The sequence below is a fragment of the Coregonus lavaretus genome (assembly GCF_964263955.1).
Source record: "Coregonus lavaretus genome assembly, chromosome: 6".
NCBI classification, from domain to species: domain Eukaryota; kingdom Metazoa; phylum Chordata; class Actinopteri; order Salmoniformes; family Salmonidae; genus Coregonus; species Coregonus lavaretus.
The window spans coordinates 63,802,452-63,817,451 of NC_139993.1; the positions used below are offsets into that span (position 1 = coordinate 63,802,452).

Genomic DNA, 15,000 nt, shown 5'->3' on the forward strand with positions numbered 1-15,000 from the left:
CATTTTCTTCAGCAGATTGTGAAGGCTCTATATGTATAGTCTGGACTGTCGTTCATAGTTCAGTATTGTGTAGGGTATTGTACCTATGGTTTTAATGCTTTCTCACCTTATTTTTGTGATGTATATTTGCGTCTTTCACCTGTAGAGAGACATAACTTAAAATATGAAATAATAGTTGCGCACAAAACCAACAAATAAACAGTATGATAAAATGAAAGACTGTGTTTTTCTTTGTCTTAGTGAATCCCTCTCCTATAATACTAGCCTCAAACTCCTTCTCCGGGTCCCATATGACCAGGTCTGCATCGTGACCGGGAACAAGGCTCCCCTTCTGGTTGTCAAGGCGACAGAGTTGTGCGGTGCGCTGGCAGAGGAGCCTCACCACATCTGGCAGGGTGAAACCCTTCTTACTGGCTGACGTCCAGAACAGAGACAGACCTGAGACAGACACAGAGAGAGACATATAGACAGATAAAGACAGAGAGAGACAGAGAGAGACAGACAGATAGAGACAGAGACAGAGACAGAGAGAGAGAGAGAGAGAGAGAGAGAGAGAGAGAGAGAGAGAGAGAGAGAGAGAGAGAGAGAGAGCTGGTAGTCCCATCCACCAAACTACCAGGTGTGAAACAGGGAAGGGACTCAGGGGGTATGCTAATTTGGTATAGAGCAGACCTAACTCACTCTATTAAATTAATCAAAACAGGAACATTTTACATTTGGTTAGAAATTCAAAAGGAAATTATCTCAACTGAGAAAAATGTCCTCCTGTGTGCTACCTATATCCCCCCACTAGAATCCCCATACTTTAATGAAGACAGTTTCTCCATCCTGGAGGGGGAAATCAATAATTTCCAGACCCAGGGACATGTACTAGTCTGTGGCGACCTAAATGCCAGAACTGGACAAGAACCTGACACCCTCAGCACACAGGGGGACAAACACCTACCTGGAGGTGACAGCATTCCCTCCCCCATATGCCCCCCTAGGCACAACTATGACAACATAACCAACAAAAATGGGTCACGACTCCTGCAGCTCTGTCGCACACTGGGTATGTACATAGTCAATGGTAGGCTTCGAGGGGACTCCTATGGTAGGTACACCTATAGCTCATCTCTTGGCAGTAGTACTGTAGACTACTTTATCACTGACCTCAACCCAGAGTCTCTCAGAGCGTTCACAGTCAGCCCACTGACACCCCTATCAGACCACAGCAAAATCACAGTCTACTTGAACAGAGCAATACTCAATCATGAGGCATCAAAGCCAAAAGAACTGAATAATATTAAGAAATGCTATAGATGGAAGGAAAGTAGTGTTGAAACCTACCAAAAAACAATTAGGAAACAACAAATTCAATCCATTCTAGACAACTTCCTGGACAAAACGTTCCACTGTAATAGTGAAGGTGTAAACTTGGCAGTAGAAAACCTAAACAGTATATTTGACCTCTCAGCTTCCCTATCAAATCTAAAAATCTCTAACAGAAAACCAAAGAAAAGTAATAACAGTGATAAATGGTTTGATGAAGAATGCAAAAACCTAAGAAAGAAATTGAGAAACCTATCCAACCAAAAACATAGAGACCCAGAAAACCTGAGCCTACGCCTTCACTATGGTGAATCACTAAAACAATACAGAAATACACTACGGAAAAAGAAGGAACAGCATGTCAGAAATCAGCTCAATGTAATTGAAGAATCCATAGACTCTAACCACTTCTGGGAAAATTGGAAAACACTAAACAAACAACAACACGAAGAGCTATCTATCCAAAACGGAGATGTATGGGTAAACCACTTCTCCAATCTTTTTGGCCCTATAACAGAGAACAAACAGCAAAAAAATATACATGATCAAATGCAAATCTTAGAATAAACTATTAAAGACTACCAGAACCCACTGGATTCTCCAATTACATTGAATGAACTACAGGATAAAATACAAACCCTCCAACCCAAAAAGTCCTGTGGTGTTGATGGTATCCTCAATGAAATGATAAAATATACAGACCACAAATTTCAATTAGCTATACTTAAACTCTTTAACATCATCCTTAGCTCTGGCATCTTCCCCAACATCTGGAACCAAGGACTGATCACCCCAATCCACAAAAGTGGAGACAAATTTGACCCCAATAACTACCGTGGGATATGCGTCAACAGCAACCTTGGGAAAATCCTCTGCATTATCATTAACAGCAGACTAGTTCATTTCCTCAGTGAAAACAATGTACTGAGCAAATGTCAAATTGGCTTTTTACCAAATTACCGTACGACAGACCACGTATTCACCCTGCACACCCTAATTGACAAACAAACAAACCAAAACAAAGGCAAAGTCTTCTCATGCTTTGTTGATTTCAAAAAAGCTTTTGACTCAATTTGGCATGAGGGTCTGCTATACAAATTGATGGAAAGTGGGGTTGGGGGAAAAACATACGACATTATAAAATCCATGTACACAAACAACAAGTGTGCGGTTAAAATTGGCAAAAAACACACACATTTCTTTCCACAGGGCCGTGGGGTGAGACAGGGATGCAGTTTAAGCCCCACCCTCTTCAACATATATATCAACGAATTGGCGAGGGCACTAGAACAGTCTGCAGCACCCGGCCTCACCCTACTAGAATCTGAAGTCAAATGTCTTCTGTTTGCTGACGATCTGGTGCTTCTGTCACCAACCAAGGAGGGCCTACAGCAGCACCTAGATCTTCTGCACAGATTCTGTCAGACCTGGGCCCTGACAGTAAATCTCAGTAAGACAAAAATAATGGTGTTCCAAAAAAGGTCCAGTTGCCAGGACCACAAATACAAATTCCATCTAGACACCGTTGCCCTAGAGCACACAAAAAACTATACATACCTCGGCCTAAACATCAGCGCCACAGGTAACTTCCACAAAGCTGTGAACGATCTGAGAGACAAGGCAAGAAGGGCCTTCTATGCCATCAAAAGGAACATAAAATTTGACATACCAATTAGGATCTGGCTAAAAATACTTGAATCAGTTATAGAACCCATTGCCCTTTATGGTTCTGAGGTCTGGGGTCCGCTCACCAACCAAGAATTCACAAAATGGGACAAACACCAAATTGAGACTCTGCATGCAGAATTCTGCAAAAACATCCTCTGTGTACAACGTAAAACACCAAATAATGCATGCAGAGCAGAATTAGGCCAATACCCGCTAATTATCAAAATCCAGAAAAGAGCCGTTAAATTCTATAACCACTTAAAAGGAAGCGATTCCCAAACCTTCCATAACAAAGCCATCACCTACAGAGAGATGAACTTGGAGAAGAGTCCCCTAAGTAAGCTTGTCCTGGGGCTCTGTTCACAAACACAAACAGACCCCACACAGCCCCAGGACAACAACAACAACAACACAACTAGACCCAACCAAATCATGAGAAAACAAAAAGAGAATTACTTGACACATTGGAAAGAACAAACAAAAAAACAGAGCAAACTAGAATGCTATTTGGCCCTAAACAGAGAGTACACAGTGGCAGAATACTTGACCACTGTGACTGACCCAAACTTAAGGAAAGCTTTGACTATGTACAGACTCAGTGAGCATAGCCTTGCTATTGAGAAAGGCCGCCGTAGGCAGACCTGGCTCTCAAGAGAAGACAGGCTATGTGCACACTGCCCACAAAATGAGGTGGAAACTGAGCTGCACTTCCTAACCTCCTGCCAAATGTATGACCATATTAGAGACACATATTTCCCTCAGATTACAGCGATCCACAAAGAATTCGAAAACAAACCCAATTTTGATAAACTCCCTTATCTACTGGGTGAAAAACCACAGTGTGCCATCACAGCTGCAAGATTTGTGACCTGTTGCCACAAGAAAAGGGCAACCAGTGAAGAACAAACACCATTGTAAATACAACCCATATTTATGTTTATTTATTTTCCCATTTGTACTTTAACTATTTGCACATTGTTACAACACTGTATATATACATAATATGACATTTGAAATGTCTTTATTCTTTTGAAACTTCTGAGTGTAATGTTTACTGTTAATATTTATTGTTTATTTCACTTTTGTTTACTATCTACTTCACTTGCTTTGGCAATGTTAACACACGTTTCCCATGCCAATAAAGCCCTTAAATTGAAATTGAAATTGAAATTGAAATTGAATTGAGAGAGAGAGAGAGAGAGAGAGAGACAGATAGATACAGAGAGAGACAGATAGATACAGAGAGAGACAGAGGGAGAGAGACAGATAGATACAGAGAGAGACAGATAGATACAGAGAGAGACAGACAGAGAGAGAGAGACAGACAGAGAGAGAGACAGACAGAGACAGAGAGAGAGAGAGAGAGAGACAGAGAGAGACAGAGAGAGACAAATAGAGACAGAGAGAGAGAGAGACAGAGAGAGACAGATAGATACAGAGAGAGACATAGAGAGACAGAGAGAGAGACAGATAGATACAGAGAGAGACAGACAGAGAGAGAGAGACAGAGAAAGAGACAGACAGAGACAGAGAGATAGAGACAGAGAGAGACAGACAGATAGAGAGAGACAGATAGAGACAGAGAGAGAGAGACAGACAGAGACAGAGAGAGAGAGAGAGAGACAGAGAGAGACAGAGAGAGACAGAGAGAGACAAATAGAGACAGAGACAGAGAGAGACAGAGAGAGAGACAGATAGATACAGAGAGAGACAGACAGAGAGAGAGAGACAGAGAAAGAGACAGACAGAGACAGAGAGATAGAGACAGAGAGAGACAGACAGATAGAGAGAGACATATAGAGACAGAGAGAGAGAGAGAGAGACAGATAGATAGATACAGAGAGAGACAGAGAGAGACAGATAGATACAGAGAGAGACAGATAGAGACAGAGAGAGAGAGAGACAGATAGAGACAGAGAGAGACAGATAGATACAGAGAGAGACAGAGAGAGACAGATAGATACAGAGAGAGACAGACAGATAAAGACAGAGAGATAGAGAGAGACAGACAGAGAGAGACAGAGACAGATGGAGACAGATAGAGAGCGAGACAGATAGATACAGAGAGAGACAGACAGATAAAGACAGAGAGATAGAGAGAGACAGACAGAGAGAGACAGAGACAGATGGAGACAGATAGAGAGCGAGAGAGACAGACAGACAGACAGACAGACAGAGAGACGGAGAGAGACAGAAAGAGACAGAGTGAGTGAGGCAGGGTGAAACCCTTCTTACTGGCCGACCTCTAGAACGGAGGCAGACCTGAAACCCCTTATTAGACTCTATTCAGTCTCTTTTTCTGAAACAGACAGGATGATATATAGAGAGAGAGGACATTTTGAGTGACTGGTCTCTCTCTCAGGGTGGCATGCTGCTCTATAAACAGGCAGACAAAATGTTAAAGTGTTTGAATGGGTCCAAGTTTATGCCGGTGACAGCAAAGCCAGGAGACTTTGACCAGACCTCTTCTCTGTTCACTGTGACTGGTCAGTAAATAATTAAACTGTCTTGTAAACTAGTGTTGTATCCATGTTTATCTCCCTGTGGACTTTGTCCTGTAGCAGGAGGCTGGAGTAGTAGTGTAAGCAGGAGCGGAGTTTAGGGGCTTTGGGAATATTACAAAGCATGGTTTAATGTATGACAGTATGAAGTATGAAGTATGTATGACAGTATGAAATATGTATGACAGTATGAAATATGGAGTATGTATGACATAATGAAATATGAAGTATGTATGACAGTATGAAATATGAAGTATGTATGACAGTATGAAATATGAAGTATGTATGACAGTATGAAATATGTATGACAGTATGAAATATGGAGTATGTATGACATAATGAAATATGAAGTATGTATGACAGTATGAAATATGAAGTATGTATGACAGTATGAAATATGAAGTATGTATGACAGTGTGAAATATGAAGTATGTATGACATAATGAAATATGAAGTATGTATGACAGTATGAAATATGAAGTATGTATGACAGTATGAAATATGTATGACAGTATGAAATATTAAGTATGTATGACATTATGAAATATTAAGTATGTATGACAGTATGAAATATTAAGTATGTATGACAGTATGAAATATGAAATATGAAGTATGTATGGCAGTATGAAATATGAAGTATGTATGACAGTATGAAATATGAAGTATGTATGACAGTATGAAATATGAAGTATGTATGACAGTATGAAATATGAAGTATGTATGACAGTATGAAATATGAAGTATGTATGACATTATGAAATATGAAGTATGTATGACATTATGAAATATGAAGTATGTATGACATTATGAAATATGAAGTATGTATGACAGTATGAAATATGAAGTATGTATGACAGTATGAAGTATGTATGACATTATGAAATATGAAGTGTGTATGACAGTATGAAATATGAAGTATGTATGACAGTATAAAATATGAAGTATGTATGACAGTATGAAATATGAAGTATGTATGACAGTATGAAATATGAAGTATGTATGACAGTATGAAATATGAAGTATGTATGACAGTATGAAATATGAAGTATGTATGACAGTATGAAATATGAAGTATGTATGACAGTATGAAATATGAAGTATGTATGACAGTATGAAATATGAAGTATGTATGACAGTATGAAATATGAAGTATGTATGATATTATGAAATATGAAGTATGTATGACATTATGAAATATGAAGTATGTATGACAGTATAAAATATGAAGTATGTATGACAGTATGAAATATGAAGTATGTATGACAGTATGAAATATGAAGTATGCATGACAGTATAAAATATGAAATATGTATGACAGTATGAAATATGAAGTATGTATGACAGTATAAAATATGAAATATGTATGACAGTATGAAATATGAAGTATGTATGACAGTATGAAATATGAAGTATGTATGACATTATGAAATATGAAGTATGTATGACAGTATGAAATATGAAGTATGTATGACAGTATGAAATATGAAGTATGTATGACAGTATAAAATATGAAATATGTATGACAGTATGAAATATGAAGTATGTATGACATTATGAAATATGAAGTATGTATGACAGTATGAAATATGAAGTATGTATGACAGTATGAAATATGAAGTATGTATGACAGTATGAAATATGAAGTATGTATGACAGTATGAAATATGAAGTATGTATGACAGTATAAAATATGAAATATGTATGACAGTATGAAATATGAAGTATGTATGACAGTATGAAATATGAAGTATGTATGACAGTATGAAATATGAAGTATGTATGACAGTATGAAATATGAAGTATGTATGACAGTATAAAATATGAAATATGTATGACAGTATGAAATATGAAGTATGTATGACAGTATGAAATATGAAGTATGTATGACAGTATGAAATATGTATGCACTCACTAACTGTAAGTCGCTCTGGATAAGAGCGTCTGCTAAATGACTAAAATGTAAAAAAAAAAAAAAAAAGAAGATGATTCATTTATTGCATATGAAAAGACACAAATGCGTTTTACATATACAGAACAAAACAATAGATACCTTTTCATCTGGTGCCTCTGATGGACACATAGCATCTATTAGAATATATTGTATTTCTATGTTTGGACATTAGACTTCAATGTGTGACTACTCACACAGAAAATCCCATATATAGTTGGCATGGTATGGCTAATAGCTAATGGATCTCTAATGGAGCCACTGGATCTCTTATGGATCTCTTATGGATCTCACTTACCGAACTGTAGGGAGGAGATCCCGCCCCAGGCCTGAGTGAAATCCCCACTGTCCAATCTCTTCAGGTCTGGTGTGCAGGGAGAGTGATCTGACACAACCATGTCAATCTGACCGGCCTTCAGGGCAGACCACAGCTGCTCCTGGAGGGGTAGAAGGTAATGGGTTGTTTTTAGATGACTGGTTACATTCAGGTATTCATTTGGAAATAACCATCATGCACAGTGTGGATGGGTGACTGGCCCCTGTGTCACCTTCTGTTATGTAGCAGAGATGGTGTGGATGGGTGACTGGCCCCTGTGTTAACTTCTGTTATGTAGCAGAGATGGTGTGGATGGGTGACTGGCCCCTGTGTTAACTAGTGTTATGTAGCAGGGATGGTGTGGATTGGTGACTGGCCCCTGTGTTAACTTCTGTTATGTAGCAGAGATGGTGTGGTCTATGTTAGTCTTCTACTGCTGTCTCTCTGTTTTTCTGCCCTTTCTCTGTGCTTCTTGTTTTCACGTATTAATTATACATTAATTATAATTAAGAGAATGCCAAGAGCGTGCAAAGCTGTCATCAAGGCAAAGGGTGGCTACTTTGAAGAATCTAAAATCTAAAATACAGTTGAAGTCGGAAGTTTACATACACCTTAGCCAAATACATTTAAACTCAGTTTTTCACAATTCCTGACATTTAATCCTAGTAAAAATTCCCTGTCTTAGGTCAGTTAGGATCACCACTTTATTTTAAGAATGTGAAATGTCAGAATAATAGTAGAGAGATTGATTTATTTCAGCTTTTATTTCTTTCATCACATTCCCAGTGGGTCAGAAGTTTGCATACACTCAATTAGTATTTGGTAGCATTGCCTTTCAATTGTTTAACTTGGGTCAAACGAGTCGGGTAGCCTTCCATAAGCTTCCCACAATAAGTTGGGTGAATTTTGGCCCATTCCTCTTGACAGAGCTAGTGTAACTGAGTCAGGTTTGTAGGCCTCCTTGCTCGCACACACTTTTTCAGTTCTGCCCACAGATTTTCTATAGGATTGAGGTCAGGGCTTTGTGATGGCCACTCCAATACCTTGACTTTGTTGTCCTTAAGCCATTTTAACACACTATTGGTAGTTTGTTGTAACCAAGTATTGGTGCTAAACTGTGTGTTATTGGATGCTAGCATGCTAGTTAGCTATGGTGTCATAGTTAGGCATCGTGGGCTGTTGTGGGTAGTTACTGTAGGTTGGCATTGTCTTCGGCGGTGCCGGGTGTAGCACGAAGCTAGCTAGCTAGCCGTTTTTTCGAACAGAGTCAACACAGTAGCCATTGTGTGCTGTACTGTGGCAGCTAAATACAATATATTTGTGCTAAGCTAGCCAACGTTTAATTATTGCTGCGTTATGAAAGGAACTAGACACGGACACGAATTATCTGCTTAGTGTGTTAACACACTATTGGTGGTTTGTTGTGACCAAGTGTTGGTGCTAAACTGTGTGTTATTGGATGCTAGCATGCTAGTTAGCTATGGTGTCATAGTTAGCTAGCTGAATAAAGTGGGTTGAGTCTATTCCTTTAAACATTGGACCGCTGTGGTTCACAACAATTCTGATTTCTAAAGGTGGAAGTTGGGAGAGTTTTTGTTCGGGTGGTTCAGTGAAACAATTATAGTTTCTGAGGTGGAAGTTTTGGTGAGGGAGGCCCTGCTCTCTCCTCTCCCAGATGTTTAGTTCATTTCATTCCGATCTCCTCTGCATTATTGTAGCCATTTGCTACAGCCTGTCAACTATGCCTCTGCCTATCCCTGTTCTCTCCTCTCTGCACAGGCTACACAAACGCCTCACACCGCGTGGCTGCTGCCTCTCTAACCTGGTGGTCCCTGCACGCACCCCACACCTGGAGTTCCAGGTCTCAGGCAGCCTCTGGAACTGCCGTTCTGCTGCCAACAAAGCTGACTTCATCCCCGCCTATGCTAACCTCCAGTCCCTCGACTTCCTGGCGCTGACGGAAACATGGATTACCACTGAAAACACTGCTACTCCTACTGCTCTCTCCTCGTCTGACCATGTGTTCTCGCATACCCCGAGAGCATCTGGTCAGAGGGGTGGTGGCACAGGAATCCTCATCTCTCCCAAGTGGACATTCTCAATTTTTCCCCTAACCCACCTGTCTATCTCCTCATTTGAATTCCATGCTGTCACAGTCACTAGCCCATTTAAGCTTAATATCCTTGTCATCTATCGCCCTCCAGGTTCCCTTGGAGAGTTCATCAATGAGCTTGACGCCTTGATAAGTTCCTTTCCTGAGGATGGCTCACCCCTCACAGTTTTGGGGGATTTCAACCTCCCTATGTCCACATTTGACTCATTTCTCTCTGCCTCCTTCTTTCCACTCCTCTCCTCTTTTGACCTCACCCTCTCACCGTCCCCCCCTACTCACAAGGCAGGCAATACGCTTGACCTCATCTTTACTAGATGCTGCTCTTCTACTAATCTCACTGCAACTCCCCTCCATGTCTCCGACCACTACTTTGTTTCCTTTTCTCTCTCGCTCTCCTCCAACACTACTCACTCTGCCCCTACACAGATGGTAATGCGCCGCCGCAACCTTCGCTCTCTCTCTCCCACTACTCTCTCCTCTTCCATCCTATCATCTCTTCCCTCTGCTCAATCCTTCTCCCTCCAATCTCCTGATTCTGCCTCCTCAACCCTACTCTCCTCCCTTTCTGCATCCTTTGACTCTCTGTGTCCCCTATCCTCCCGGCCGGCTCGGTCCTCCCCTCCAGCTCCGTGGCTTGATGACTCATTGCGAGCTCACAGAACAGAGCTCCGGGCAGCGGAGCGGAAATGGAAGAAAACTAGACTCCCTGCAGACCTGGCATCTTTTCACTCACTCCTCTCTACATTTTCTTCATCTGTTTCTGCTGCTAAGGCCACTTTCTACCTCTCTAAATTCCAAGCATCTGCCTCTAACCCTAGGAAGCTCTTTGCCACATTTTCCTCCCTCCTGAACCCCCCCCGCCCCCCCCCCCCCCTCTCTCTCTGTGGATGACTTCGTCAACCACTTTGAAAAGAAGGTTGACGACATCCGATCCTCGTTTGTTAAGTCTAATGACACTGCTGGTCCTACTCACACTGCCCTACCCTATGCTTTGACTTCTTTCTCCCCTCTCTCTCCAGATAAAATCCGGCGACTTGTGACTGCAGGCCGCCCAACAACCTGCCCGCTTGACCCCATCCCCTCCTCTCTTTTCCAGACCATCTCCGGTGACCTTCTCCCCTACTTCACTTCGCTGATCAACTCATCCTTGACCGCTGGCCATGTCCCTTCCGTCTTCAAGAGAGCGAGAGTTGCTCCCCTTCTCAAAAAACCAACACTCGATCCCACTGATGTCAACAACTACAGACCAGTATCCCTTCTTTCTTTTCTTTCCAAAACTATTGAGCGTGCCGTCTTTAGCCAACTCTCTTGCTATCTCTCTCAGAATGACCTTCTTGATCCAAACCAGTCAGGTTTCAGGACTGGTCATTCAACTGAGACTGCTCTTCTCTGTGTCACGGAGGCTCTCCGCACTGCTAAAGCTAACTCTCTCTCCTCTGCTCTTGTCCTTCTAGACCTGTCTGCTGCCTTTGATACTGTGAACCATCAGATCCTCCTCTCCACCCTCTCCGAGCTGGGCATCTCCGGCGCGGCTCACTCCTGGATTGCGTCCTACCTGACCGGTCGCTCCTACCAAGTGGCGTGGCGAGAAGCTGTCTCCGCACCACGTGCTCTCACCACTGGTGTCCCCCAGGGCTCAGTTCTAGGCCCTCTCCTTTTCTCCCTATACACCAAGTCACTTGGCTCTGTCATATCCTCACATGGCCTCTCCTATCATTGCTACGCTGACGATACACAACTAATCTTCTCCTTTCCCCCTTCTGATAACCAGGTGGCGAATCGCATCTCTGCATGTCTGGCAGACATATCAGTATGGATGACGGATCACCACCTCAAGCTGAACCCTGGCAAGACGGAGCTGCTCTTCCTCCCGGGGAAGGACTGCCCGTTCCATGATCTCGCCATCACGGTTGACAACTCCGTTGTGTCCTCCTCCCAGAGTGCGAAGAGCCTTGGCGTGACCCTGGACAACACCCTGTCGTTCTCCGCTAACATCAAGGCGGTGACCCGCTCCTGCAGGTTCATGCTCTACAACATTCGGAGAGTACGACCCTGCCTTACACAGGAAGCGGCACAGGTCCTAATCCAGGCATTTGTCATCTCCCGTCTGGATTACTGCAACTCGCTGTTGGCTGGCCTCCCTGCCTGTGCCATTAAACCCCTACAACTCATCCAGAATGCCGCAGCCCGTCTGGTGTTCAACCTTCCCAAGTTCTCTCACGTCACCCCCCTCCTCCGCACACTCCACTGGCTTCCAGTTGAAGCTCGCATCCGTTACAAGAGCATGGTGCTTGCCTATGGAGCAGTGAGGGGAACGGCACCTCTGTACCTTCGGGCTCTGATCAGTCCCTACACCCAAACGAGGGCATTGCGTTCATCCACCTCTGGCCTGCTGGCTCCCCTTCCTCTGCGGAAGCATAGTTCCCGCTCAGCCCAGTCAAAACTGTTCGCTGCTCTGGCACCCCAATGGTGGAACAAGCTCCCTCACGACGCCAGGACAGCGGAGTCACTCACCACCTTCCGGAGACATATGAAACCCCACCTCTTTATGGAATACCTGGGATAGGATAAAGTCATCCTTCTACCCCCCCCCCCCCCCCCCCCCCCAAAAAAAAAAAATGTGTAAAGTGGTTATCCCACTGGCTCTAGGGTGAATGCACCAATTTGTGAGTCGCTCTGGATAAGAGCGTCTGCTAAATGACGTAAATGTGCCCTTGTGCAAGGCACTTAACCCTAATTGCTCCTGTAAGTCGCTCTGGATAAGAGCGTCTGCTAAATGACTAAAATGTAAATGTAAAATGATTTTGCCACAACTTTGGAAGTATGCTTGGGGTCATTGTCCATTTGGAAGACCCATTTGCGACCAAGCTTTAACTTCCTGACTGATGTCTTGAGATGTTGTTTCAATATATCCACATAATTTTCCTTCCTCATGATGCCATCTATTTTGTGAAGTGCACCAGTCCCTCCTGCAGCAAAGCACCCCCACAGCATGATGCTTCCACCCCTGTGCTTCACGGTTGGGATGGTGTTCTTCAGCTTGCAAGCTTCCCACTTTTTCCTCCAAACATAACGATGGTCATTATGGCCAAACAGTTCTATTTTTGTTTCATCAGACCAGAGGACATTTCTCCAAAATGTACGATCTTTGTCCCCATGTGCAGTTGCTAACCGTAGTCTGGCTTTTTTATGGCAGTTTTGGAGCAGTGGCTTCTTCCTTGCTGAGCGGCCTTTCAGGTTATGTTGATATAGGACTCGTTTTACTGTGGATATAGATACTTTTGTACCTGTTTCCTCCAGCATCTTCACAAGGTCCTTTGCTGTTGTTCTGGGATTGATTTGCACATTTCGCACCAAAGTACGTTCATCTCTAGGAGACAGAACGCGTCTCCTTCCTGAGCGGTATGACGGCTGCGTGGTCCCATGGTGTTTATACTTGCGTACTATTGTTTGTACAGATGAACGTGGTACCTTCAGGCGTTTGGAAATTGCTCCCAAGGATGAACCAGACATGTGGAGGTCTACAACTTTTGATTTTCCCATGATGTCAAGCAAAGAGGCACTGAGTTTGAAGATAGGCCTTGAAATACATCCACAGGTACACCTCCAATTGACTCAAATGATGTCAATTAGCCTATCAGAAGCTTCTAAAGCCATGACATCAATTTCTGGAATTTTCCAAGCTGTTTAAAGGCACAGTCAACTTAGTGTATGTAAACTTGTGACCCACTGGAATTGTGATACAGTGAATTATAAGTGAAATAATAAACAATTGTCTGTTAACAATTGTTGGAAAAATTACTTGTGTCATACACAAAGTAGATGTCCTAACCGACTTGCCAAAATGATAGTTTGTTAACAAGAAATGTGTGGAGTGGTTGAAAAACGAGTTTTAATGACTCCAACCTAAGTGTATGTAAACTTCCGACTTCAGCTGTATATTTTGATTTGTTTAACACTTTTTTGGTTACTACATAGTTCCACATGTGTTATTTCATAGTTCTAATGTCTTCACTATTATTCTACAATGTAGAAAATAGTAAAAATAAAGAAAAATCCTGGAATGAGTAGGTGTGTCCAAACTTTTGACTGGTACTGCATATAATTAATGTGTATATATATATATATATATATATATATATATATATATATATTTCTGGAAAGTGTGTGGTGACTTTGTTAAATACAATTTAAATAAAGTGTGCTTTATTGTATGTGGATCAGTGCTCTGATTAGGGGATGAACTATCTCCAGGATTAATCATCATCATCTTCTATCAAGGGGTGGACTGGCCATAATGCAAATCTGTGTCACGCCCTGGCTCTGGGGACTCTTATATGTTGAGCCAGGGTGTGGATTGTCTATGTGGAATTTTCTTTGTCAGGTTTTAGATCGTTGTTTTCTATGTTGGCCAGGGTGGTTCCCAATCAGAGGCAGCTGATTCTCGTTGTCTCTGATTGGGAACCATACTTAGGCAGCCTGTTGGCACTTTTGAATTGTGGGATCTTGTTCCGGAGAGGTTGGTGTTTTGTTAACCATAGGACTTCACGTATCGTTTTGTTGTTTTGTTTTTGTCATTAAGTATTCATTAAAAGATGTACGCATATCACGCTGCGCCTTGGTCTGCTTCATACGACGATCGTGACAATCTGGCAAATGCCAGATAGGCTGGTCTATTTTTCGCCAAATGGGCCTGTCTCGATATGGGTTTTGCGAATAATACGAATTTGGCTAATTACGGGGGCCTTGAGGGAATAAATGGGCCGGTGTATTTGAAATGCCCAGGCCTGATTTCTGGTCCCAGTCCGTCCCTGTCTCCTATTCCACCCATTCTGATGTCCTCCTGATCTCTCTTCATAATGTCTACTCACCTGGTTAGATATCTCTCTTCATAATGTCTACCCACCTGGTTATATATCTCTCTTCATAATGTCTACTCACCTGGTTAGATATCTCTCTTCATAATGTCTACCCACCTGGTTATATATCTCTCTTCATAATGTCTACCCACCTGGTTAGATATCTCTCTTCATAATGTCTACTCACCTGGTTAGATATCTCTCTTCATAATGTCTACCCACCTGGTTAGATATCTCTCTTCATAATGTCTACCCACCTGGTTAGATATCTCTCTTCATAATGT

General features: G+C 42.3%; 1 protein-coding gene across 2 annotated transcripts in view; it reads right to left on the minus strand.

Moving 5' to 3' along the window:
- Positions 1-15,000, minus strand: part of LOC311130665 (allantoinase, mitochondrial-like) — a 32,864-nt gene that overhangs the window by 487 nt on the left and 17,377 nt on the right. Inside the window, exons 7-9 of one of the 2 annotated variants that reach the window (XM_084163451.1) lie at positions 7,727-7,865; positions 266-438; positions 107-139 (exon numbers count right to left, since the gene is read on the minus strand). In XM_084163451.1, coding sequence (XP_084019577.1) covers positions 107-139; positions 266-438; positions 7,727-7,865 — 345 coding nt within the window. Of the gene's footprint in view, positions 1-34; positions 140-265; positions 439-7,726; positions 7,866-15,000 lie in introns of those variants that run through there. The other variant, XM_084163450.1, reaches the window with a different exon arrangement.